Source organism: Eptesicus fuscus, chromosome 6 (assembly GCF_027574615.1).
Source record: "Eptesicus fuscus isolate TK198812 chromosome 6, DD_ASM_mEF_20220401, whole genome shotgun sequence".
In the NCBI taxonomy this organism is placed as follows: Eukaryota; Metazoa; Chordata; class Mammalia; order Chiroptera; family Vespertilionidae; genus Eptesicus; species Eptesicus fuscus.
Window position 1 is genome coordinate 5,136,680 of NC_072478.1, and position 24,590 is coordinate 5,161,269.

A 24,590-nucleotide genomic window follows, 5' to 3' on the forward strand; every position below is an offset into this window, starting at 1 on the left:
AACGTGCTTCTGATCTTAAAAGAAGTCGGCAACTGCGACAGAATGTATCTGAAGAGCAGCTATTGGAAAAACGTCGCTCTGAAGCTGAAAGAAGCCGGCGTCATCGACAAAAAATGTCTAAAGATCAACATGCCTCTGAACTTGAAAGAAGGCGGCAGTGTCGACAGAATATGTGCAAAGAACAGTCATTAACAAGTACTACTAATACTGGTAGGAACTGCCTTCTCATCAAAAATGGAGTACATGAGGATGCAATTCTCAAACATAGTTGTGGTGCAATGACTGTTAGATGTGAATTTTGCCTATCACTAAATTTCTCTGATGAAAAACCATCTGATGGAAAATTTACTCCATGTTGTAGCAAAGGTAAAGTCTGTCCAAATGATATACATTTTCCAGAATACCCAGCATATTTAAAAAGATTAATGACAAACGAAGATTCTGACAGTAAAAATTTCATGGAAAATATTCATTCCATAAATAGTTCTTTTGCTTTTGCTTCCATGGGTGCAAATATTGCATCACCATCAGGGTATGGGCCATACTGTTTTAGAACACACGGACAAGTTTATCACTGTACTGGAACTTTACATCCTTCGGATGGTGTTTCTCAGAAGTTTGCTCAACTCTATATTTTGGATACAGCCGAAGCTACCAGTAAAAGATTAGCAATGCCAGAAAACCAGGGCTGCTCAGAAAGACTCATGATCAACATCAGTAACCTCATGCATGAAATAAATGAATTAACAAAATCGTACAAGATGCTACATGAGGTAGAAAAGGAAGCCCAATCTGAAGCAGCAGCAAAAGGTATAGCTCCCACAGAAGTAACAATGGCGATTAAATATGATTGTAACAGTGACCCAGGTAGATATAATTCTCCCCGTGTAACCGAGGTTGCTGTCATATTCAGAAACGAAGATGGAGAACCTCCTTTTGAAAGGGACTTGCTCATTCATTGTAAACTGGATCCCAATAATCCAAGTGCCACTAAAATGAAACAAATCAGTATCCTGTTTCCTACATTAGATGCAATGACATAACCTATTCTTTTTCCACATGGTGAAAAAGGCTGGGGAACAGATATTTCATTAAGTATGCTAAAGAAAAAACCCTATCTAATAAAGAGGGAATATGCAAGGGAGGGCATTTGGGGGTGACCAGGGTATCAGGGGAGGGCAGTTAGGCGTAGATCGGGCTGGCAGGGGAGTGGTTAGGGGGTGATCAGTCTGGCAGGCAAGTAGTTGAGAGCCAGCAGTCCTAGATTGTGAAAGGCAGTCGGACATCCCCCAAGGGGTCCCAGATTGGAGAGGGTGCAGGTTGGGCTGAGAGACACCTCCCCCCTCCCTGTGCACAAATTTCGTGCACCAGGCCTCTAGTTTATATAATAAAAGCCAAAGCGACGGTTACAGTGGAACGACCAGAATGACCGGTCGCTATGATGCACACTGATCACCAGGGGGAAGACACTCAATGCAGGAGCTGCTGCCTGGTGATCAGTGCGCTCCCACAGGGAGCGCTGCTTCTAAGCTGGGCTCAAGGCTGGCGAGCGCAGCGGCGGTGGTGGGAGCCTCTACTGCCAATTTTCCTTTTCAGCATCATCTGTTGAATCAAGGGAATCATCACTCAAATAGGTGTGAAAATCTCCATCAAGTATATTCAAAATTTCTTCATTTAATTTTTGAACATGTTCATTTTTTGGACAAAGAATTGCACATTTAGATATATTTTTAATATTATCTATAGATATTCTATTTCCAAAGGTAGCTTTAATAATGATAGATCCTCCCTTCCCCCAACTGATGGACGGAGTATGACGTAACCTGTACCTGCAGCATAGAATTCCTGAGCACCTAATAAGGCACCTTGTATGGACTGTACATTGAACCACCAATCAGCACCTGCCAAATACCCTAAGCCCCCGATTCCTAAGTCCCTAGGTGCCTAATTATGTGCCTTATATGAAACCACCAATCAGCATGTGCTGAGTGCCCTAAGCCCCATCCCTTCCCTTTCCTCCCCTCAAAAGGCGTGTTCACCCCTGCATGTGTGCTCTTTCTCCTTTGGAAGGCAGCCCAGCAGGGGGTCTTCTCCTCCAATAAAGCCTGTGTCCTGATATCCTGGTCTCCGGCCCTCTGTTTCATCTTTCAAATAATAGATCTGTTACAAATCATTTCACAAGGGATTTCAATATCCATTCCTAAATGAAAACTGCTATCAAGTTTGCCATCTCCAAGTTTCAATAACCATTCACTATATTATAAGAAGAATCCTCTGATCTCATATTTGTTTTAAGAGACAACTTTCTGAAACATCCCCAAACATTACAGTATTTTAAACTCGTTTCTACTATGGCCGATTGCATAGCATGCGGTACAATACTGAGACATTGTCAAAAATCCCCTCTGAGAAGGAGAACTTTCCCACCAAATGCAACATTCAAATTCATAATTTCTCTTAATAATCTGTCTATGGCGTTTATAGCATGACTGGATGCCATGGTGCATTCATCAATAATGAGTTTGGCCTTTTTAATGGTTTTAGCAACTTCACTGTTTATACTGAGTCTAGAAATTGAAGTTTCATTTAATGGAATTGATAATTTATATTGGGAATGAAATGTTCTTCCACCAAGAAGTAAATTTGCAGCAATTCCTGTAGACGCCGTGAGTAAAACAGTACCACCATGACCTCTAATATAATGTATTAAAACTTTATAAAGATGTTTTTCCACTACCACCTGGACCATACAAGAAAAAGCATTTGGGTGTACAGTTTGATCTTTGATGGCTGAAGTTAATAGTCTGAAAGGCTGCTAACTGTTCATTATTCAGAGAATTTATCAAAACCTCTGCCTGTTTTCGCTCATACAATTCATCACATGTATTTGTATCCGTTAATAAAGGATAGTCTGGAAGTTTGAAATGTGAACATTTCATTCCATGCAATATGAATACCTCTTGAATTTCATTAAGGGCATGCATTTCACAGTTTACACAGGCACCTTCTCTTTGGTGTAATTTCCAACAAAAATAAATGAGCTTTATTCTCATGCCATAATTTGCATCAGAAGGACATCCAAACACACACATGTATGCAAAAAGTTGCCGTAGTTGTTTGGGCATAGTAAGGATGATTGCATCATCAATCATATATTTCCAGATAGTGTCGTCGATTAATAATCCTCGATGTTTAGCAGCTTCACGAAATGTGTCATAAATTACACCTCCTATAGTTTGCAGATCATCAAAACTTATCGCACCTTTTACACGCAGAAGCAAAAGTCTAAGGTAATATCGTTCTGGTTCTCTAAAGCTCACAGTGAACAGTCTACCCAATACTTTATTCCCACCCTTTCGGCATTTTGTCCACAAAGTATTATTAAACACATAATGATGTGGAATCTCCTGCCGCCCTAATGTGTGAGTCCTGGGTGCCGGTGAATAGGATTCCTGGCTGTCAGGCTACTGACAGCAAGCTAACCATTGGCCAATTCCGCAACGGATGGGGTTCCCGCTGCCCTGCTGTGTGGGTCCTAGGTGCAGGTGCCGTGCTGTGTGGGTCCTGGGTGCGGGTATCAGGCTCCCTCCTCCCTCCTGTCAGAGTGTTGGGTGCGCTGTGAGAGCCAGAGGCAAGACCCCGCACACATGTGCACGCCTCAAAATCACTTGAGACTCAGACTCGGCAACCCCCACCCCCACTGGGCAAGACTCAGGGGGACACACGCAGGCAGTGTCACGTCCCTGGCCAGAGATGCAGGCAGCTTCACCTCAGCACTGGATGGGGACGCACACAGGCCATGCCACGCAGGCAGGCAGCTGGTGGCCACTTCCTCTGGGGGCCACTCCACCTCAGCACAGGGCAGGGATGCTGCCGGCCTGCTCGTGACCCCCAACCAGCCAGCCTCCAGGCTGGGCATTGCTGCGGGCCCACGCATGCCCCCGCCGGTCATCACTTCCGCTGGGGGCCACTCCCAAGACAGATGGCGTGGCGTGCTTGACTGTGACCCCCTGCCAGCTGGCTTCTGGGCTAGGTGGCGCCAAGGGCCCTCGTGCGCCCTGCCGGGGGCCACTTCCGCCAGGGGCCGCTCCCAGGACAGGGGGCGCAACATGCTTGCTCATGACCCCTGGACAGGTGGCGTGGTGTGCTTGCTCACGACCCCCAGCTGGGCAGCGCCTCGGGCCCATGCGTGCCCCGCCGGTGGCCACTCCTGCTGGGGGCCGCTCCCAGGACAGGCGGCGCAGCATGCTTGCTTGCAACCCCTGGCTGGGCAGCACCGCAGGCCTGCTCGTGCCCTGCCGGTGGCCACTTCCGCCGCGTCTGACTGGTAGTGATTATTAAGTGCCTGACTGGTCGTGACAAATTAGCATATCTGGGCTAATTAGCATATTCCCTGTTTATATATATAGATAGTGACCAAATAGTCCTCAGCCAATGAGGAACCGGAGGAGGAACTAAAAAAGGCTATGTTCCCTGCCCCACTTGTGCTCCTGTACAATGGGCTCCCGCTCTCAAGGGTATTATTAAAAGTCTCATTTTCGCCATGCTTCTGTTTCTCATTTGAAATTTGAACAGGCGAGTCATTTCTCACACCACCCAGGTACATGCCCTTGACCAGGACTCAAACCTGCGGCCCTTTGGCCCACAAGCTGATGCTCTAACCATGGCGCCACACCAGTCAGGGTCCTAGGTCTTTTTTATAGCCTCAATGCAGTTAAGGTACTTCCACATCTCACTTTAAACCCAAATCATCCTGATTCTCAATGTCATCACACTTGTTTTCTTCTCTTTCTACCCAGCTTTCCACCACAATTAAACATTTACACAGATGATAAACCTCATTCAGGAGCTGTCGTTAGTGGCAAAATGTCTATCACTAACACCCTTAATGGCAAAACAAGAAAGTATTAAAAACCTGTCCAAGATATGATTACTCTTATCTAAAAAGCAAAGCTTAAATCCTAACTGTGTATTTGTGGATTTCAAGGCTACTATTATAAATAATGATACTATATTGGGCAACTCATGATAATCTCTCAAAGCAAGGTATTTGAATTGCATAGAAGGAATAGAATAAAAAGCTAGTGAAAGAAACAAGGTATCAAAAAGATCTTACTAGCCCTGCCAGTGTGGCAAAGTTGGTTGGAGCATTGTTCAGTACACTGAAATGTCGAGGGTTCGAATCCTAGTCAGGGCATGTACCGAGGTTGTGGGTTCGGTCCCTAGTTGGGATGCATACGAGGCAACCAATCGATGTTTCTCTCTGAAATCAATAAACATGTCCTCAGGTAAGGATTAAAAAAAAAAAAAAAATCCTACAAAAAAGTGAAATTGTCCTCTTGGTTTTCAAACCTCCCCCTCCTCCTATAATCCCCACCCAGTTTTCCAAGCCAGAAATATCAGTATTATCCTTGACTATTTATTTCCCAGCTAATCACAGTCTTCACATCCAGTCTCTAGTTCTAGCCCATTTTACCTCCTAAATCTTTCATCCACTTTGCCTTACTTCCCTGGGCTCTTACCTGAGTCATCGTACCAGTCTCAGCCCAAGTTTGTTCTTATACTCTCCCCCACTTGAATGCATCCTAGGTACTGTCCAAAATGACCTAAAAGCACAGATACTTACCTCGTGGTTCTAATACAACATCTCCTTCATCTTTGTATTCTTGGACTCTAACAAAGCACCTGATACAAAAGAAGCTCAAATATGTGTTGCACTAACTAAATAAGAGGAAACCCAGGCTCATTTATAAAACAAAGAAGGTATATATATTTATAACCAGGTCTTTGTAAATAAGAGGAAACCCAGGCTCATTTATAAAACAAAGAAGGTATATATATTTATAACCAGGTCTTTGTGTGCCTCTCTAGTCTCATCATCTGGGTCTCCTGCATTCCCAGTAACCTCTCACAAACCCCCATGGCCTTAGCATATGCTATTGCTTCTGCTCTCTCTCTCCCTCCCCGCAAAAACCTAGGAACTCTAGTAATCCTTCAAATGCCAATTCAAATAACTAACTTTAAAAAGGTCTTTCTTCACTATCCCTCCCAAACACAGGGGTTTATTATTCCCTGCTTATTCTGAATCTTGAAGATAATTTCTACTTTCCTATTCTTTAATCCCACCTTATTTTTTTAATGTTTCACTTACCTACTCTAATATAGGTATCTTACACTTACTTATCCTATCTAATAAGAGTAATATGCAAATTGACTGTCACTCCAACACACAAGATGGCCTGCAGGGGAGGGCAGTTGTGGGCAATCAGGCCAGCAGGGGAGGGCAGTTAGGGGTAACCGGGCTGGCAGAGGAGGGCAATTGAGGGGGCCCAGGCCTGCAGGGGAGGGCAGTTAGGGGGGACAAGGCCTGCAGGGGAGGACAGTTAGGGGCAACCGGGCCAGCAGGGGAGCAGTTAGGCGTCGATCAGGCTGGGAGGGGAGTGGTTAGGGGGTGATCAGGCTGGCAGGGAGAAGTGCTTAGGGGCAATCAGTCAGGTAGGCAGGCAAGCGGTTGGGAGCCAGCAGTCCTGGATTGTGAGAAGGATGTCCGACTGACTGTTTAGGCCCGATTCCACTGGGATCGGGCCTAAACGGGCAGTCGGACATCCCTCGAGGGGTCCCAGATTGGAGAGGGTGCAAGCTGGGCTGAGGGACTCACCCCCCCATGCACAAATTTTGTGCACTGGGCCTCTAGTCCCATATAATAAAAGGCTAATATGCAAATTGACAAACGGCAGAACAACTAGTCACTACAATGCATACTGACCACCAGGGGGCAGATGCTCAATGCAGGAGCTGCCCCCGGTGGTCAGTGCGCTCCCACAAGGGGAGCGCTGCTCAGCCAGAAGCAGGGCTCACAGCTGGCAAGCGCAGCAGAGGTGGCGGGAGCCTCTCCCGCCTGTGTGGCAGTGCTAAGGATATCTGACAGGCCAGACTGAGGGACCCCCCCCCCCCCTGACTGCACGAATTTCGTGCACCAGGCCTCTAGTATTTTAAATATTTTTATATCTTCAGAGCCTGGCATACATAAGTACTTGGGGAAGACATAACAATTTGAGGGGATAAGCTGTGATAGGAAAAAAAAAAAAAAAAAAAAAAGCAAGCATTTTATTAGTCAAGTGTGCTAGCAGAAGCAATGTCTATCTTACCAAGAATAAAAACTAATATTTAGGCTTCTAATCTTAAAAGCGAAATCTAGAGAAATCAGGTAGAAAGGGTCTTGGTGATCAAAGACTGAGAATATTGATTCTATGATAGCCTGGGATAAGCAATAATGGGACAAACTAAAAGGTTAAACTATATAAAAGTAATCTGAGTAATGTGCTATGGCAAAATAAGAGCAAACCTCAAACAGATAAGGGTAATGGCAAAACTGTTGAGTACCTATCTGCCACACTCTGCACTAGGCATGTAACTGCTAACATTTGAGCATTCGCCACTGGGCAGGTCTATCAGGCCCTTCGCATGCATTATTTCATTTTAATCCTCAGGACTCCAGCAAAGAAATACACAAAGAAAGCAAGGTCCAGAGAATGAGTAACTTGTCTGAGGTCAGAGATAGTAGTGCCACAATTATGATTTTTAATCAAAGTCTGATCCATAAGTCTGTTGCTTTCAACCACTGTGCCATTTGCCTGATTATCTCAATTTAATTCTCACAGCAATCCATGAGGTAGGTGCTATTCTCATTTTCAGTTGAGGAAACTGAGTTAGGGTTAAAATAACTTGCTCAAGGTCACACACAAGTAGGAGAGCTGGGATTTGAACCTGGAACATCTAGTTGCAAAGCTGTAGTCTATTACATCACTGTCTCAAACAACTCTATTATTTTGTCCCTGATAAAGGCCAAGATTTCATGTTCATTCTCCAATTATGTTGCTGAGACCACGAGCCCTCGTTTCTTTTTCAGATGTATCATCTTTTCCAAGATACTCTCCACCTGTAGTCTCCCAAATGTCAAACTCTATATCTCAGGACCCTTATATTCTTAAAGATTAATGAGTACCTCAAAGAGTTTTTATTTATGTGGGTTATATCTATCAATATTTACCACAGTAGTAATTAGAACTAAGACATTTTAAATTATTTATTAACTCATTAAATATAATAAACCTATCACAAATTAATAAACATTTTTTTAATTTTGTTGTTGTTGTCAATCCTCACCCGAGGATATTTTTTTCATTGATTTTTAGGGAGAGCTGGAAGAGGAAAAAACAGAGAGAAACATCAATGTGAGAGAAACACATTGATTGGCTGCCTCCTACAGGAGCCCTGACTAGGACTAGAACTAGGACTAGGACTAGAACTAGGACTAGGACTAGGGCTAGGGCCGGGGAGGAGCCTACAACCAAAGTACGTGCCCTAGACTGGAATTGAACTCGGGACTCTACTGTCCGCAGGCCAGCACTCTATCCACTGAGCCAAATTGGCTAGGGCTAATAAAAATGTTTAAAAGTAACTATTTACAAAAACAAAATTTCATGAGCAGAATGATAGCATCTTACATTTTTGCAAATCTCTTCAATATCTGACAAACTAGAAGACAGCTGGATTCACATATCTGCTTGGAATTCAATCTGATCAGATATCACACATTTTTTTAGCCTCTGGAAAACTATCCATACACTCATAACCAAAGAGAGAATCACAAGTATTAGCACCCCCAAGCCCCCCGCACCCCAATAATCTCATTTCAATTTCCTTAAATCCTTTTCTCAAGTAGTACAAAACTAAATTTCAGTCCAAATTAGTTTAACTAAAATTTCCAACCAATAAGACCTCTGAGAAAACAGATTTTTTTAGATTATGCTAAAATATCCCTCCAAACCTGGAGCTAAACAGAAGACGTATGTAGTAGTCAATACAACGTTCTAAAAGGAAAAGTTGGCACACGCAGCTGCATCCACAAGGCCCAGCCCATAACAGTTTACTAGACTGTTGTTAAAATGCATTTCTAACCATGTCCATGTACCCCAAAACACATGAATGAATATAAAATACAGTCAGAGGAAGCCAGGATGTATACTGCAACAACCACAATTTTGAGGGTCAAAAATGGTCAAAACTAGCAATTTCATTCAACCCAGTAAATTAATTCAAAATACAACCATAAAGGCACACCAAGTACAGGACATCCACAAATTCCAACTCTAAATAAATACAAATATATGCTAGCTTAGAAATGTTAATTTCTATATTTTAAGTCAAATATAAAGTACTAGAGGCCTGGTGCACGAAATTCGTGCATGGGAAGGGGGTCCCCCTCAGGACCTCTGGCTCCTAGCCGCTCACCTGCCTGCCAACCTGATCCCCCTAACTGCTCTCCCCTGCCGACCTGACCCTCCTAACTGCTCTCCCCTGCTGGCCTGATCCCCTTAACTGCTCTCCCCTGACAGCCTGTTCGCCCTAACTGCTCTCCCCTGCCTGCCTGATTGCCTCTAACCTCCTCTGTCTTGGCCCCGCCAACATGGCTTTGTCCGGAAGGTCATCCGGAAGATGTTCAGTCTAATTAGCATATTACCCTTTTATTAGTATAGATGCCACCTTGTCCTAAAAATGCAGGTTGTTTCCAGGTTTTCCTATCGTGGAAAGGGAGCCCGCAGTAGCATCCTGGGTTCTGAACAGGGCTTATGCGCTTGTGCTTTATCTCAGCAGATGCGATTCCTAGAAGACTCTTGGATGTACCTTGAACATTTCTATCGAATTTGCCAAATCATCCTCCAAAAATGTTGAACCACTTTAAATTCCCACCAGCAACCATGCATGTGCCCTCCATCGCACTTTGATGCCAATATCATTGATTTCTCCCTAGAAGCTTCCCTCACGTCAGCCGGGACAGCTTGGTACTTGAGCCAACTTCATTGTTCAGCTGGGGACTTAATTTCCCAAGACAGAATTATGGAGGAGGAAAAATAGTTTTCCTCTACTTTCTGAGTCCTTAGTGGAGGCCCTTGTAATGAAAGACAGATCACCAAGAGAAAAACAAAAGTTCATTAATATGTGTACCTCATGTATACATGGGAGATCCCAGGGAAAAATGAGTAACTCCCCAAGGTGGTTAGAAAGCAGATTTAAATACCTTCTTCCTAGGGAAAGGGGACGGGATATGTAGGCCTCTTAGAGGAGAGTAAATGATTTTTAGGAAAGATGAATGGGGGTGGGGAGAAACAGTTTGTAAAAAAGTTTGGGTGTGATGTCAACTTCTACTCTCCTGTCCTGTGACAGGAGTCAGTCTCCTCTGCCTGATGACACTTCTCCAATCAAGGGGACCTATGACATTTAAGCTCCTTTTGGGGGGTCTGATTTTAGGCAAATCAGGAGACTTCAGTGAAAGCCTCTGCATGCATTTGCTGTTTTTCAAGCATATGCAGCTCAAAATCATCAATATAACAACACAGCATATATTGGGGTGGCATGTTCTCTGACCTTCAGAATAAACCCAACAAAAGCTTATTTCCTCTCTTAGATGATTTGCCACAGTAGCGTTATAACCCTGGAGACGGTATTCTGACCAGAAGACATTCCTGGGAGTGGTCATAACATACCCTGTGCTTGTAGAAAGGTGTGGGCTACATCACTAAATAAACCAAGGTCAGTTTTTTCATCTTGTGGAAAGGGAGATAAAGTTATGATAGTTTATCTCCCTTTCCACAGGTTTCTTGTGGTTTGTGTCTCCACTGCCCCCTCCCCGCAGCAGCCCCAGCGCCTCAGCCGTGGGGCTTGGGGCTGCTGGGTGCCAGGACTATGGGTTTGTGTCTCTGATCCGACCCCCAGCAGCCCCAGCACCGCAATGGCGGGCCTTGGGACTGCTGGGTGCCAGGACTGCGTGCTTGTGTCTCCGATCTGGCCCCCAATAGCCCCAGCACTGCCTGGCCGCTATGGGCGTCACCATCTTTGTTGGGTTAATTTGCATACTTGCTCCTGATTGGCTGGTAGCGTAGCGGAGTGACAGTCAATTTGCATGTTTCTCTTTTATTAGTGTAGAAGATGGAGCAAGAAAACATTAAGACAAACAGGATTTGTGAACTAATTAGCAAAAGCCGACTGTTCACCAATGCACCGGGTATGAAAGCCATGATTTGTGTGGTAAAACTTCACCAAGATCAAAAAGGTAAGGAAAGGGAGGCCATCAATTCTAAATCTGTTCCTTAGCATGAGACAAGCAACAACCATCTACTTTACAGCTTCTGTACCAAATGATAGCTGCCAACAGAAATTTTTTTCATTTCTCTTTCTTATCTTTTGCCAGACTTTCCATCATCTATTTGCTCCTCTCTCTCTTACAATGAATCATATTCTAGCTACCACTATCTAGTAGGAATTTTGGCCTTTTTTTGGTTATTCCTCTCCCAAGGATATTTTCTCCATTGCTTTTCAGAGAGAGTGGAAGGGAAGGAGGGGGAAAGAAATATGCAATCAACTGGCTGCCTCCTGCACCATCCCTACCACTGGCAGGGAGAAAACCCACAACCTAGGTACAGTGGCCTTGACCGGGAATCAAACCTGGGCACCTGTGAGCCAACATGCTAACCACTGAGCAACACCAGGCAGGACTTGGCTTTTTAAGGGAGTAAACATTTATTCTAGCTAATAATTCAAGTATATAGTCATTTTACCAACTAGTCCTTTTTCCCCTCTAAAACTAAGAAATTATTCATGAATTGTTGATCTTACAAAAAACAAGTCTCTAATCACACTAGAATATTGCTCTAAAGCCAATGAAGGATATTTCAGAAGACTTAGGAAAGAAATCTAAAGCAAATGTGTTCAGTGTTCAAATGGAGTTCTGTCATGCACTTTTTGACAAAAGATGTGTGACTGTCTTTCCCTAAGATAGTAAAATGCTTTAAAACTGGATTTCTGACAAGCAAATAGTATTCTTACATGGATTCTCATGAGGTTTTTGATCATAACCAAAAAAATAATCACAAGTATTAAGATTGCATGGTCCTGGAACACACTTCCCCCCATCCTTTGTCTACATGATCAGCTTCTAATGTAAGTGCTTATCAATGTGTAGCAGCAACTGGGTCTCCCTATATTACATTTATATCAAATGGCAGGAGGGAAGTAGAAAGAGCACAATACCACGTCATTAAGAACACAAAGTAGAGTCAAACAGACCTATGTAAAGTCCCAGCTCTGCAAGCGTATGTTTACATTCATCTTTAAGGCTAAAATTTCCTCATTTATAAAATATCTACCTCACAATTTTGGTGTGAGGATTAAATGAGATAACACATGTAATGCACAGTGCCTATTACACCATTAGCATTCAACAAAGTTATTATTTTCTTTCTGTGACTACAAATCCCTAAATCTGAGTTTCTGTAAATTTCTCTAAAATTAGAAACCGGTGATAATTTTTTAATGTTCTAAATAAACTATAGTTTCATTTTCAACTACTTTAGGTGAAAATATATGAAGTTATTGGTCTAAAACATGGCAGTTAGCTTTACCAGATATTGCTTTATGATGCTGTGGTGTTTACATACAACTAGACACAATTTTACAGAAGAAAAAAATCTGCTCCTCAAAAAGCTAAGTGCAAATATTTTTTACTTAATAAATCTTCATTTCTGTGTGGCCTTTTCTTAGCAAGGGCTTGCAATATCCCCCACTCTAAATTTTCCTAGTAAAAAAAAAATCTATATGCAACTTCTTGAGGTATCTAGAGAATCACCAGTAATCCTCTTTCTGGATACAAAGACCAAGCAGAAGTTAGTTGCTCTTTCCTTAGCATGCCCCAAAAGCTTTGTATATTCCTCATTACCATATAACCTCATGAAGGCTTTACCCACTTGGGACAAAGCCCATAAGCCCATAAAGGTAGCAAATCTATACCACAGTGCCTGACACACAGGTGTTCAATTATTTTTTGAACCGAATATTACAGTACTCTTTTAAAATGCTGTATTCGAGTATAATCCGGTTTGCGATACTGCTTGTTCTGAAAATGTGAATTTGTTCCAACATGATTGATAAGTTAGGGAATCTGAGCATAACGCAGAATTCTCAATTGCTTGTCTGTGAAAAATACTAGAGGTAGAAAACTACACCTCAATGAACTGGCTGCACAGAAATACACAAAACACAGACCTCAAACACCTACTAACTACATCAGTTCACCATGTGTTTGTGCGTGTATGTTCCAAGACACACCCACCCTATTTGGTGTTGTTATAACATTCTGAGTTCAGGTCAACTTCCACCACTTCTCAGTAACTCACAAGCAGCAACCATTCTTATGACCATTTCTACAAGCAAACCAGGTCTTTTTCCAGGGTAAGTGCCACATTTACCGTAGTATGTACATACTGCTTAACCATTTAACATGTAAAACTGTGCTACCATTTTTTCAGGTTACCTTTTGAAAAATAAGTTACTGCCCTAACCGGTTTGGCTCAGTGGATAGAGCGTCGGCCTGCGGACTGAAGGGTCCCAGGTTCAATTATGGTCAATGGCATGTACCTTGGTTGCGGGCACATCCCCAGTAGGGGGTGTGCAGGAGGCAGCTGCTCGAAGTTTCTCTGATGTTTCTAACTCTCTATCCCTCTCTTCCCCTCTGTAAAAAATCAATAAAATATATATTTTTTAAAAGTTACTGACAAAGTTTTCGAGTGTTGCACCTCAATCCCATTTTTTCCGATAAGGCCTGTAGTTTTTACTGCACAATTTTGCAGACCATAATGACTTTTAGGAACCTATGTTGCTTTACTTACAGCAGAACTAACTATATAGAGTTCTTAGGCCTTAAGAAAGTTTCAGTATTATAATTCCAACACTGTCATTGGAGTTAACAATTAAAGCAGGGTACAGAGTTTAGTTAGCAGGCTTTTTGGGGAAGGTGAGGAAGGGAGAGAGTCAAAGAAAAACAGCTGTGATTCCGGTTACTGGAATAAACTGCTGTAAGCAATTAGGACTAGCAACGAGTCCTTAGCAACACCACAAATCCCTTTATTCGGTGCCAAGTGCTTCTTTAACCATGACATTCCCACCCTCCACCCCCCAAAATCTGCGTTAAACTAAATTTTGAATACTTTGGGGGAGGGGTGGACAGTGGGTTTCCAGCTGGGCTCTAACTACTTAGTGCTCGCTCCGCAGCGCGCAACCCACGCAGCCACTCCTCCAAAGTTGCCACCATCCTGGCCCCGGGTCCCGGGGTCCGAGGGCCAGGGCGCCTCCCACCCCGTCCCTGCGCGCAGCCCGTCAATCAAGTCCCCGCCGGGCCGCGTCGCGGGGCCCCCCAACAGCCGCCAGCGGCGGGCCCGCCTCCCGCCAAGCTCCAGCTGCCCTCCCACGGCGAGCTCCGCGCGCCCCGGCCCGGGGCAGGACCGAGCGGGGCCGGGGCGGCAGCAGCCCGGCAGGCCCCGGGCCGCCTCGCTCACCTCTCGGGGGGCGCCGCCCTCCGCCGCTGCCGCCTCCTCCCGGTGAGTGCAGCGGGGTCTGACCTGTGGAACCACCATACCAGTCCCGGCCGCTGCTGCAGCGCCGCCGCTCCGCCGTCGCCTCAGCCGCCGCTCTTTGTTCCCCCGCGGAGCGCCACCGCCTCAGCCGCCCGCCTCGGCCGGCCGACGGGCGGCCACTACGCCCTCCCACTCTCTCGGTCCCCGGCCTCGCCCTTCTCGCTGCGCCCGCCGCTGCCTTCGCCTCCGCGCCGCCGACGCCGCCGCCACCGACGCCGCCGCCTCCTCCTCCGCGCCCCCCTCGCTTTCATTGAAAGCAAACAAGCATCATGGCGGCGCCCCCGTCCCCAGCCACCTAGCGCTCGGCCGCCGCCGCCCTTCCAACATCCCGGCTGCCCATTGGCCGCCGCCGCCGGGCGCGACCATTCGGCGCCGAGGGGGTCGCTCCCGCACGCGCTGCCGAGCCCCGCCCCCCCGCGCCGGGGCAGTGAGCCGGCCCGGCGTCCCAGCCTGCGGTCCTCTTCCCGCTCCCCAGGTCCTGTCACGCCCGCCCGTCTCCTCTCTTCCCCTCTCCCCGCTCCTCGGGGTTTCACCCGCTCTCTCCTATTAGTCCTGGCTGTTCACTCCGGTCTCCTCTCCTCCCTCTTTTTCTTTGATCTTCCTCCCCTGCGTTTTGCCTTTCAATCATGTGCCTTTCAACACAGACCAGCTCTGACTTTTGACCTTAGCCAGTATCTTAATTTGCCTTAAAGAGGAGACATTCGATTGTCAACAGTCGCATGACTCTTCCTGCCTCAAATGTGCAGAAAAAACAAACAAACAACTACTTAACGGCCCGTTTCGGTCCATTAATGGTCGGTCATTCTGTCCAGGAAACGAGGGGACAGTTGTGGGGCTGGGGTCCTCGCCGGAGGAACCGGAGGCGCTGCGTTCCCACGTCCAGGCGCGCCTTTCGGGTGGCGCCCGAGGGTGCGGAGGAAGGGCCGGCTGAGGCGGGTGGGCGCCTTCGCTGACGGGTGGGCAAGGCCCTGTGCTGGGGCCAGCGCTGGGATGCATCAAGCCCCACGGTGCCCTGAGCAAACCCGAGGTTTAGGGGCAAGAGAAACACCCAACAGACCCAAAATCCATTAGAGAAACTTGGGGACAGGCGTGGCCTGGAGGAGAAGGAGTGGCCGGCTGCTCACCTCAGGGCAAACTAGGGTGGGCTCCTTTCTGAAATAACCCTAAGGAAATGAGAGTGAAGCCGGTTTCAGTAATTGGCAATAGCAATAAAGTGAGGCGCCCCCTCACCCGAAGGAGGCCTCGGGCTGGAGTAGGTGGGAAACGGTGGCTGCTGCTGCGGCAAAGGAGAGCCGGGAAGGCCGGGAAAGGTGGAGGGACAAAAGCTCTTTGTGTTCTGGGCTTGTCTCCCCCAGCATGGCCTTAAGATGGTCCTCGCCTGCCATTTGCCAAGAAATCAACATGACAGCCCAGGCCTCTAGTGCCAGAGGACACTGGACACAGGCTTGGCAACGTGACAGCCCAGCAGGGGTAAGGGGCTGCCTGTGGGCATCCCTCCACATCCTCCAACCCCGGGCTGCTTGTGGGACATCCAGCTGGGCTCTCCCCAGTCAGTGCTGTGTCCTGGCAACCTGTGCTCCAGCCTGGAGAGAGGGGGGTCTTTTGGTGTTTCATCTGCCCAGAGGGAGCTACTTTTTGTGATTGGCACAATGTATATGGAGGAGGGAAAGTCCAGCTGCATAACAAAAAACGTAGTGGTGTAAAACAAGTTTATTATAGCTCGTGATCCTGGTGCCCAGCTAGACAGTTCTGCTGGTCTAGCTTAGGGTCTCTCATGCCTCTAGTGAGATGGTGGTTGGCAGTTGGACATCCGGCACCTTGGTACCCCCAGTAAGGTCTCTCTCTGTGTCACATCTCATCCTCCACTTTTATTGTAGTCAGTCTGGTGATCCTGGACACCTTGCATGGCAACCCAGGGCTCCATAGGGGAGGAAGAAGCTTCCAGACCTTCTGAAGAATGTCACTTCTGGAGTCCATCAGTCATAGCATCAAAGTCAAGTCCAAATTCAAGAGGAGAGGATATAATGCAAGAGCTGCATGTGCATACAATGAGGGGTAGGCTTACTTGGGGCCATCTGGGTAGATTTGGGGTGCCCACAGAGAGGGTACCTGCCTGTGCACATCCTGTTCTTTCTGAATATCTGAAGAAAATCCCAGCAAACGCCTCTCAGCTTTCCAGATCCCAGTCATCATGCCCCTCATGCAAGATCTCATGCCCGTCATGCAAGATCTCATGTTGCAAGTTATGAAACCACATCTCAAGTGGACTTGATGCAGAAAAAGGTCATTTATGTATTCAGGTGTCTCATAACTGAGAAGGTTGGCCATCATAAGATGCCATCAAGAACCGATCTCACAAGACAAATACCATACGATTCCATTTGTATGTGGAATTAAAGAACAAAATAAAGAAAGTAGAAACAGACTCATGGATATAGAGAACAGAGTAGCGGTTGACAGGCGAGGGGAATTGGGGAGCTGGGTGAAAAAGGTGAAAGGATCAAGAAGTACAAATTGGTAGTTACAGAATAGTCACAGCAATGTAAATTACAGTATAGAAACTCCTATATAATAAAAGGGTAATATGCAAATCAACGGAACAGCAGAACGACTGGTCACTATGATGTGCACTGACCACCAGGGGGCAAACACTCGGCGCAGGAGCTGCCGTTTGGTGGTCAGTGCGCTCCCACAGTGGGAGTGCCGCTCAGCCAGAAGAGGGGCTCATGGCTCAGAGCTCATGGCTGGCAAGCACACCATGGCAGTGCTAAGGATGTCCGACTGGCAGGCCTAAGCCATCAGTCGGACATCCCCCCAGGGCTCCCAATTGCGAGAGGGTGCAGGCCAGGTTGAGGGGAACCCCCCCCCCCAGTGCAAGAATTTCATGCACTGGGACTCTAGAATAGTCAATCCTATATAATAAAGAGGTAATATGCAAATTGACCATCACTACAACACACAAGATGGCTGCCCCCATGTGGACACAAGATGGCCAGCAGGGGAGGGCAGTTGTGGGTGATCAGGCCAGCAGGGGAGGGACCAGGCCTGCAAGGAGGGCAGTTGGGGGCAATCAGGCCTGCAGGGGAGGGCAGTTAGGGGTGACCGGGCTGGCAGAGGAGGGCAGTTGGGGGTGACCAGGCCTGCAGGGGAGGACAGTTGTGGGGGACCCAGGCCTGCAGGGGAGGGCAGTTGGGGGGGACCAGGCCTGCAGGGGAGGGCAGTTGGGGGGGACCAGGTCGGTAGAGGAGGGCAGTTAGGGGCAATCGGGCTGGCAGGGGAGGGCACTTGGGGGCAACCAGGCCTGCAGGGGAGGGTAGTTAGGGGCGACCAGGCTAGCAGGGGAGGGCAGTTAGGGGTGACCAGGTCGGCAGGGGAAGGCAGTTAGGGGCAATTGAGCCGGCAGGGGAGCAGTTAGGCATCAATCAGGATGGCAGGGGAGTGGTTAGGGGGTGATCAGGCTGGCAGGCAGAAGCGGTTAGGGGCAATCAGGCAGGCAGGCAGGTGAGCTGTTGGGAGCCAGCAGTCCTGGATTGTGAGAGGAATGTCTGACTGCTTGTTTAGGCCTGGGTGGAATCAGGCCTAAACAAGCAGTCGGACATCCCTTGAGGGGTCCCAGATTGGAGAGGGTGCAGGCTAGGCTGGAGACACCCCCCCCCCCACCACACACACACACGCATTTAATGCATCGGGCCTCTAGTAATATAATAACTATGGTGCCAGGTGGATACTTAAAATAACAGAGGAGACCATTCTGTAAAGGACGTGATTGTCTAACCACTATGCTGTACATCTGAAATTAATAATATTGAATGTAGCTGAAAAGTAAAAGGAACCAATCACACTCCCCCACCCTTCACGTTGCTCTCCTCCCCGCTGGCTTCTTCACACAGGCTATGTGGCCAGGCAGGAGAGATGGCCACTACCACATGCAGGCTTAGATTCTATCAGCTTCTCCACTTGGGTAAAGAGTACTTCTTTCCTAATCATTTGAGCAAAAACGCAGGGCAGCTCTCTTTGGCCTGGTCAGAGCCCTGTCTCTACCCCTGCAGCAAGGCTGGAGGTCAGCCCCACATGAACCAGACGTACTGAGAGTGGGAAAAGGACCTTCCCTCGGAGAATTGTGGGTGGAAAGAAGAAGGGGAGCAGATTCCATCTCACCCCTCTTCTGGGAAGGCTTCCCTGGTAGAGTTGGTCACGGTCTCCTCAGCCTCCCAGCCCCTTTCCTGCCATCACGACACTTAGCAAATCCTGCAGTCATCATCTCCCCTGCCAGGCAGTGAGCTGCTCAAGTCTGAATCGTGTTACCTCCATGCTGCCAAATGGAATTACTTTTAGTCTTTTCTACCCACAGGCTTTCCCAGCTCCTTCGTCTGTTATAAGCACCGTGCCCCATAGGCCCAGGGGTGGGCATGTAACAACTGGGATTGCTAAGTAGGTGTAGGAAGAGCGTTCTTGTTCCATTTGGGTGCTAAGCTAGGCCAGCATGAATTGGTGGCAGCCAGTGCATTTTCCTCAACACTCGGAGAGATGAAAGCGATGAAGAGAGACCATCTTGGTGCCAGCTGCTAAAGCCCTGATTTCGGTAATATTTCTTTTTAGCCTGTGACCTATCCCAGTTACATGAGCCAATAATTTCATTTTTTGCTTACGTTAGAGTTGGGCTTCTGACACTTGCAACCAAATACTTCTAATTTGATGTTCAGTAAAGGTATTGGATAGTGGATGGGCAAATGAATAGCAAAGACTAACAACATAGCGGTGGTCATGACTATTGTTGTTGCTCTGGTGTCTATTTCTCAGTTACGTCTGGAGCACTAGAATGCAAACTCAGGGTCAATGTAGGGTGTGAACCATAGCTGTGTGGGTCCAGCAACTGGAATTTGCAGAATCCCCAGAGATGGGAGAGTTTGATCAGACTGACTGCAATAGCTATAATGCACAAGAGACTGCCAAATGAAGCAGGTTCCAAAGTTTATTTGCAAGACAAACCCAACTACTGTGTGACCAGGATGCTGGCAGTGGAAGATTCGCTCGTTGTCTCCCAGGAGGAAAGCACATGGCAAATGAAGTCATGCTAGAGGTTGCTTGGTGAGCCTGAACTGTGGACCCTGCAAAGCCACACAGCTCTGATAGTCTGAAGCCTCCTCTCTGGGTGAAGACTTGCTGGCCAGGAGCCAGCACTGGTGACCAACATCCCTCACTCCATGCCAAGGACATGGACACATCCATCTGTCTTCCCTTCGCCGGACTCAGGGCCTCCAGTTTTCTTCTGAGAGAGCCCACTATTACAAGTAAATTTGTTGGTCCCAGTCAGATCTCCCCAGAGTGTCCTTCATCTCCTGGTTCTCTGTATTATCCTGCAATTGATTGAAAAACCATCTCCAGTGCCTTTAAGAAAACAAAGGAATCAGTTGGCTCAAATCACTGTAAAAAGGCAGAGAGAGTTCATCAACTTCAGGAGTGGCTTGATCTAGGGGCTAATGCCACTCTCAGCTCTGCTAACCCCCATGGTGACTTTGTCATCAGGAGCCATATGGAAGCAGAATGGATGCCCACTCCTACAGGATTCAAGACGAGAAGGAAGGCGAGAGCTTCCCTCAACAGCTGACTGACTCATTTGCATCCTTGAACGAAACACCATGTTCAGGGCGATGTTCTACCCTGGCCAGGAAGAAGTCACATGGCCTCTAATGAAACTGAATTGTCTTCAACTTCACTCAAAGCACATATGCAAAGACTTTTTCCCGAGAAATATTGGAGAAGTTTCTTCTGGAAGAAAGAATAGATGCAGTGTGAAGCAAAGGCCCAAGATCTGCTCTCTGGTAAGCCTCCACCACATAGGGTCCCTGCCAGCTGATTCTCCAGGCACCTGTCTGACCCTGGTTTCACTGCAGTGTGAGGAGTCAAGAGAAGGTGCCTCAATGCCTTAGCTTGTGGGAGACAGGGGAGGCACTCCCACTTCAGAGCTCAGACTCACCTTAGAGAAGTAATGGGAAGGGGAAAGACAGCAAATCTATTTCTAAGTATATGTTATTCAAACCATGTTTTTCATTGTTAAACCATGTTTTTCATTGTTAAAAAATAATTTTTGGTCATGGTTTCAAAAAAAAAAAAAAAGACTAAACAGCAGAAACGCATAAAGAAGAAAGTGGAGGTATCATCCCTGGCCCCACCCTAGCCACAGTCCCCAAAGATCTGAATTGGTTTTAAATAACCAAACAGACAAACAGACCAAACATCTTCAAACATGCCTGCTAGATAAGGATACTGACTGTCTCCTGTTACTGAAAGTACAAATATAGGGTAGCCCTTAAGAGTGTTAGATTTAAGGCCTATGGGCAGGTTAATCACCTACCCTGGGCAAAAAAATGTGTGGTGTTCTTTTTTTTTTTTTTAAATAGGATATTGGAATGAGAGCAGTATGCTGAACTAGGAGGGGAATCTGAAGGCTATTTCTTATGGAAACCGGCCTAAAAAAAGTTTAGGGAAAGCTGACTCTTGTTTGAGACAGGCCTGTACAGTTTCCAAAACCTGACATTGTCGGTGGGACTTCCAGCCCCCGGGAAACCACAGTGGAATGATGTTTATCTGGAGAGCATCCACATGGGCAGTGTCTTTTGACTGATGATCCCCTGGGCAACTCCTCTGCCTCTGTGGGCATTTCCGTCAGCCTGAAAGAAAATGTTGGGGGTATCTTGAAATATCATGTTTACTCATTTACTATTTTGAAAATTGGTAGATATTAGATCTTGTTATTTGATATGCTACTTAAGCACATAAATATTGTTTCTATCATAATACTTAAAATAATTTGGTAACTATCCTACATAATAAAAAGGTAATATGCAAATTGCATCACTCCGCTACGCCCACGATTGGACCAGCTGGAGGCGCGGGGGGCGGGACTCAGTGTGGCCGATTGGCTGGCAGTGAGTCCCCGCCCCCCACTCCTACCGCAGGCTTAAATGGCCGGCGCTGCCGAAGGACCCATGGGGCTGGCGGAAGACGCTGGTGGTGGAACTCGGGGTGGCCAATTCCGTGGCTGCCGGCACCAGTTTTCCTCTGGCCACCCACCGATCGGAGCGCCTCCCAATCGATCAGAGTTCCTCTTGGGGTGGCCGATCATGCTGGCTGGAGGCGCTCCGATAGGCGGGTGGCCAGAGGAAAACTGCTGCTGGCGGAAAACTGGTGCCGGCAGCCAGGTGAAGGAAAAGTCTATTGCACGAAACTTCGTGCAATGGGCTTCTAGTTTCAATAACTAGTTTCCTTTATAATCCCATGTATCTTATTTTATGCTTTTATTTTTTTTTTTTTAATTTTTATTTTTTAAATATTTTTATTGAGGTATTATATGTGTACATATCTTACTATTACCCCCCCACACCACACCCACACATGCCCTGCCCCCCAGAGTTTTGCGTCCATTGTTTATGCTTATATGCATGCATACAAGTCCTTCGTTTGATTTCAAAACTCCCCCACCTTTCCCAAACTTTCCCCCTGTAATTTGAAAGTCTGTTTGATGCTTTACTGTCTCTGTATCTATCTTTTTGTTCACCACTTTATAATGTTCTTTACTATCCCTAAATGAGTGAGATCATGTGGTATTGTTCTTTCATTGACTGGCTTATTTCACTTAGCATAATGTTCTCCAATTCCATCCAGGTTGCTGCAAATGATGAGAATTCCTTCTTTTTTATGGCAGCATAGTATTCCATTGTGTAGATGTACCACAGTTTTCCGATCCAGTCATCTGCTGATGGGCACCTAGGCTGTTTCCAAATCTTAGCTATTGTAAATTGTGCTGCTATGAACATAGTGGTGCATATATCCTTTCTGATTGGTGTTTCTAGTTTCTTCGGATATATTCCCAGGAGTGGGATTACTGGGTCAAATGGGAGTTCCATTTTCAGTTTTTTGAGGAAACTCCATACTGTTCTCCACAGTGGCTGCACCAGTCTGCATTCCCACCAGCAGTGCACGAGGGTTCCTTTTTCTCCGCATCCTCGCCAACACTTGTTGTTTGTTGATTTGTTGATGATAGCCATTCTGACAGGTGTGAGATGGTACCTCATTGTTGTTTTGATTTGCATCTCTCGGATAATAAGTGACTTTGAACATGTTTTCATGTGTCTCTTGGCCTCTCTTCTGTCTTCTTTTGAAAATATTCTGTTTAGGTCTGTTGCCCATTTTTTTATTGGATCATTTATCTTCCTCTTATTAAGTTGCATAAGCTGCCTGTAGATGTTGGAGATTAAACCTTTATCAGTGATAGCATTTGCAAATATGTTTTCCCATGCAGTGGGCTTTCTTGTTGTTTTGTTGATGGTTTCTTTTGCTGTAAAAAAGCTTTTTATTTTGATGTAGTCCCATTTGTTAATTTTCTCTTTAGCTTCCATTGCCCTAGGGGCAGTGTCAGTGAAGAAGTTCTTGTGGCATATGTCTGATATTTTGTTGCCTGTGGATTCCTCTAGCATTTTTATGGTTTCCCGTCTTATGTTTAAGTCCTGTATCCATTTTGAGTTTATTTTTGTGTATGGTGTAAGTTGGTGATCTAGTTTCATTTTTTTGCATGTATCTGTCCAGTTTTCCCAACACCATTTATTGAAGAGACTGTCTTGACTCCATTGTATGTTCTTGCCTCCTTTGTCAAATATTAATTGAGCATAGTGGTTTGGGTCGATATCTGGGTTCTCTATTCTGTTCCATTGATCAATATGTCTGTTCTTGTGCCAGTACCAGGCTGTTTTGAGAACAGTGGCTTTGTAATACAGCTTGAAATCTGGTATTGAGATCCCACCTACTTTATTCTTCTTTCTCAGGATTGCTGAGGCTAGTCGGGGTCTTTTTTTATTCCAGATGAATTTTTGGAGAGTTCTTTCTAGGTCTGTGAAATATGCTGTTGGTATTTTGATGGGGAGTGCATTGAATCTGTAGATTGCTTTGGGTAGTATGGACATTTTAATGATATTGATTCTACCAATCCAGGAACATGGTATGTTCTTCCATCTGTTTACGTCTTCCTCTATCTCTTTTTTCAGTGTCCTGTAGTTTTCTGCGTATAGGTCTTTTACCTCCTTAGTTAAGTTTATTCCTAGGTATCTTAATTTTTTTGGTGCGAAGGTAAATGGGATTGCTTTTTTAGTCTCTCTTTCTGTAAGTTCATTATTGGTGTATAGAAAAGCCATAGATTTCTTGGCGTTAATTTTGTATCCCGCTACATTGCTGAATTCATTTATTAAGTCTATTAGTTTTTTGATGGAATCTTTTGGGTTTTTTATGTACAATATCATGTCATCTGCAAATAAGGACAGCTTCACTTCTTCTTTTCCAATTTGGATGCCTCTTATTTCTTCTTCTTGCCTAATTGCGATAGCTAATACTTCCAGTACTATGTCAAACAGGAGTGGTGAGAGTGGGCATCCCTGTCTTGTTCCTGTTCTTAGGGGAAATGGTTTTAGTTTTTGCCCATTGAGTATGATGTTTGCTGTGGGTTTATCATAAATAGCTTTTATTATGTTGAGGTATGAGCCTTCTATTCCCACCTTGTTGAGAGTTTTTATCAAGAAAGGGTGTTGGATTTTGTCAAATGCTTTTTCTGCATCTATTGATATGACTATGTGATTTTTATCTCTCAATTTGTTTATGTGATGTATCACGTTTATTGATTTGCGGATATTGTACCATCCTTGCATTCCTGGGATAAATCCTACTTGGTCATGGTGTATGATCTTTCTGATGTACTGCTGGAGCCGATTTGCTAGAATTTTGTTGAGGATTTTGGCATCTATGTTCATGAGGGATATTGGCCTGTAATTCTCTTTCATTGAGTTGTCTTTATCTGGTTTTGGTATTAGGGTGATGCTGGCTTCATAGAAGGAGCCTGGAAGTGTTCCTTCCTCTTGAATTTTTTGGAATAGTTTGAGGAGGATAGGTTTTAGTTCTTCCTTGAAAGTTTGATAAAACTCTCCTGTGAAGCCATCTGGCCCCGGGCTTTTGTTTGCCGGAAGCTTTTTGATGACTGCTTCAATTTCTTCCATAGTTACTGGCATGTTGAGCTGTTTAGAATCTTCCTGATTGAGTTTTGGAAGGTTGTATTTTTCTAGGAATATGTCGATTTCC

General features: G+C 45.9%; 2 protein-coding genes across 6 annotated transcripts in view; one reads left to right on the plus strand and one right to left on the minus strand.

Annotated features, from left to right (window-relative positions):
• CNOT6 (CCR4-NOT transcription complex subunit 6) overlaps positions 1-14,732 on the minus strand; it is an 89,728-nt gene extending 74,996 nt beyond the window's left edge. For 4 of the 5 annotated variants that reach the window (XM_054717098.1, XM_054717096.1, XM_054717097.1 and 1 more), the window contains exon 1: positions 14,391-14,732. The gene's annotated coding sequence lies outside the window, so the exon portion shown is untranslated. The remainder of the gene's footprint in view (positions 1-14,390) is intronic. The other variant, XM_054717094.1, reaches the window with a different exon arrangement.
• On the plus strand, positions 10,990-16,740 carry LOC129149547 (uncharacterized). Its single transcript, XM_054718304.1, has 3 exons — positions 10,990-11,113; positions 14,107-14,895; positions 16,616-16,740. Exons 1-3 carry the CDS (start codon positions 10,990-10,992, stop codon positions 16,738-16,740), a joined length of 1,038 nt encoding a protein of 345 aa, XP_054574279.1.
• Positions 16,741-24,590: the final 7,850 nt, after the last annotated feature.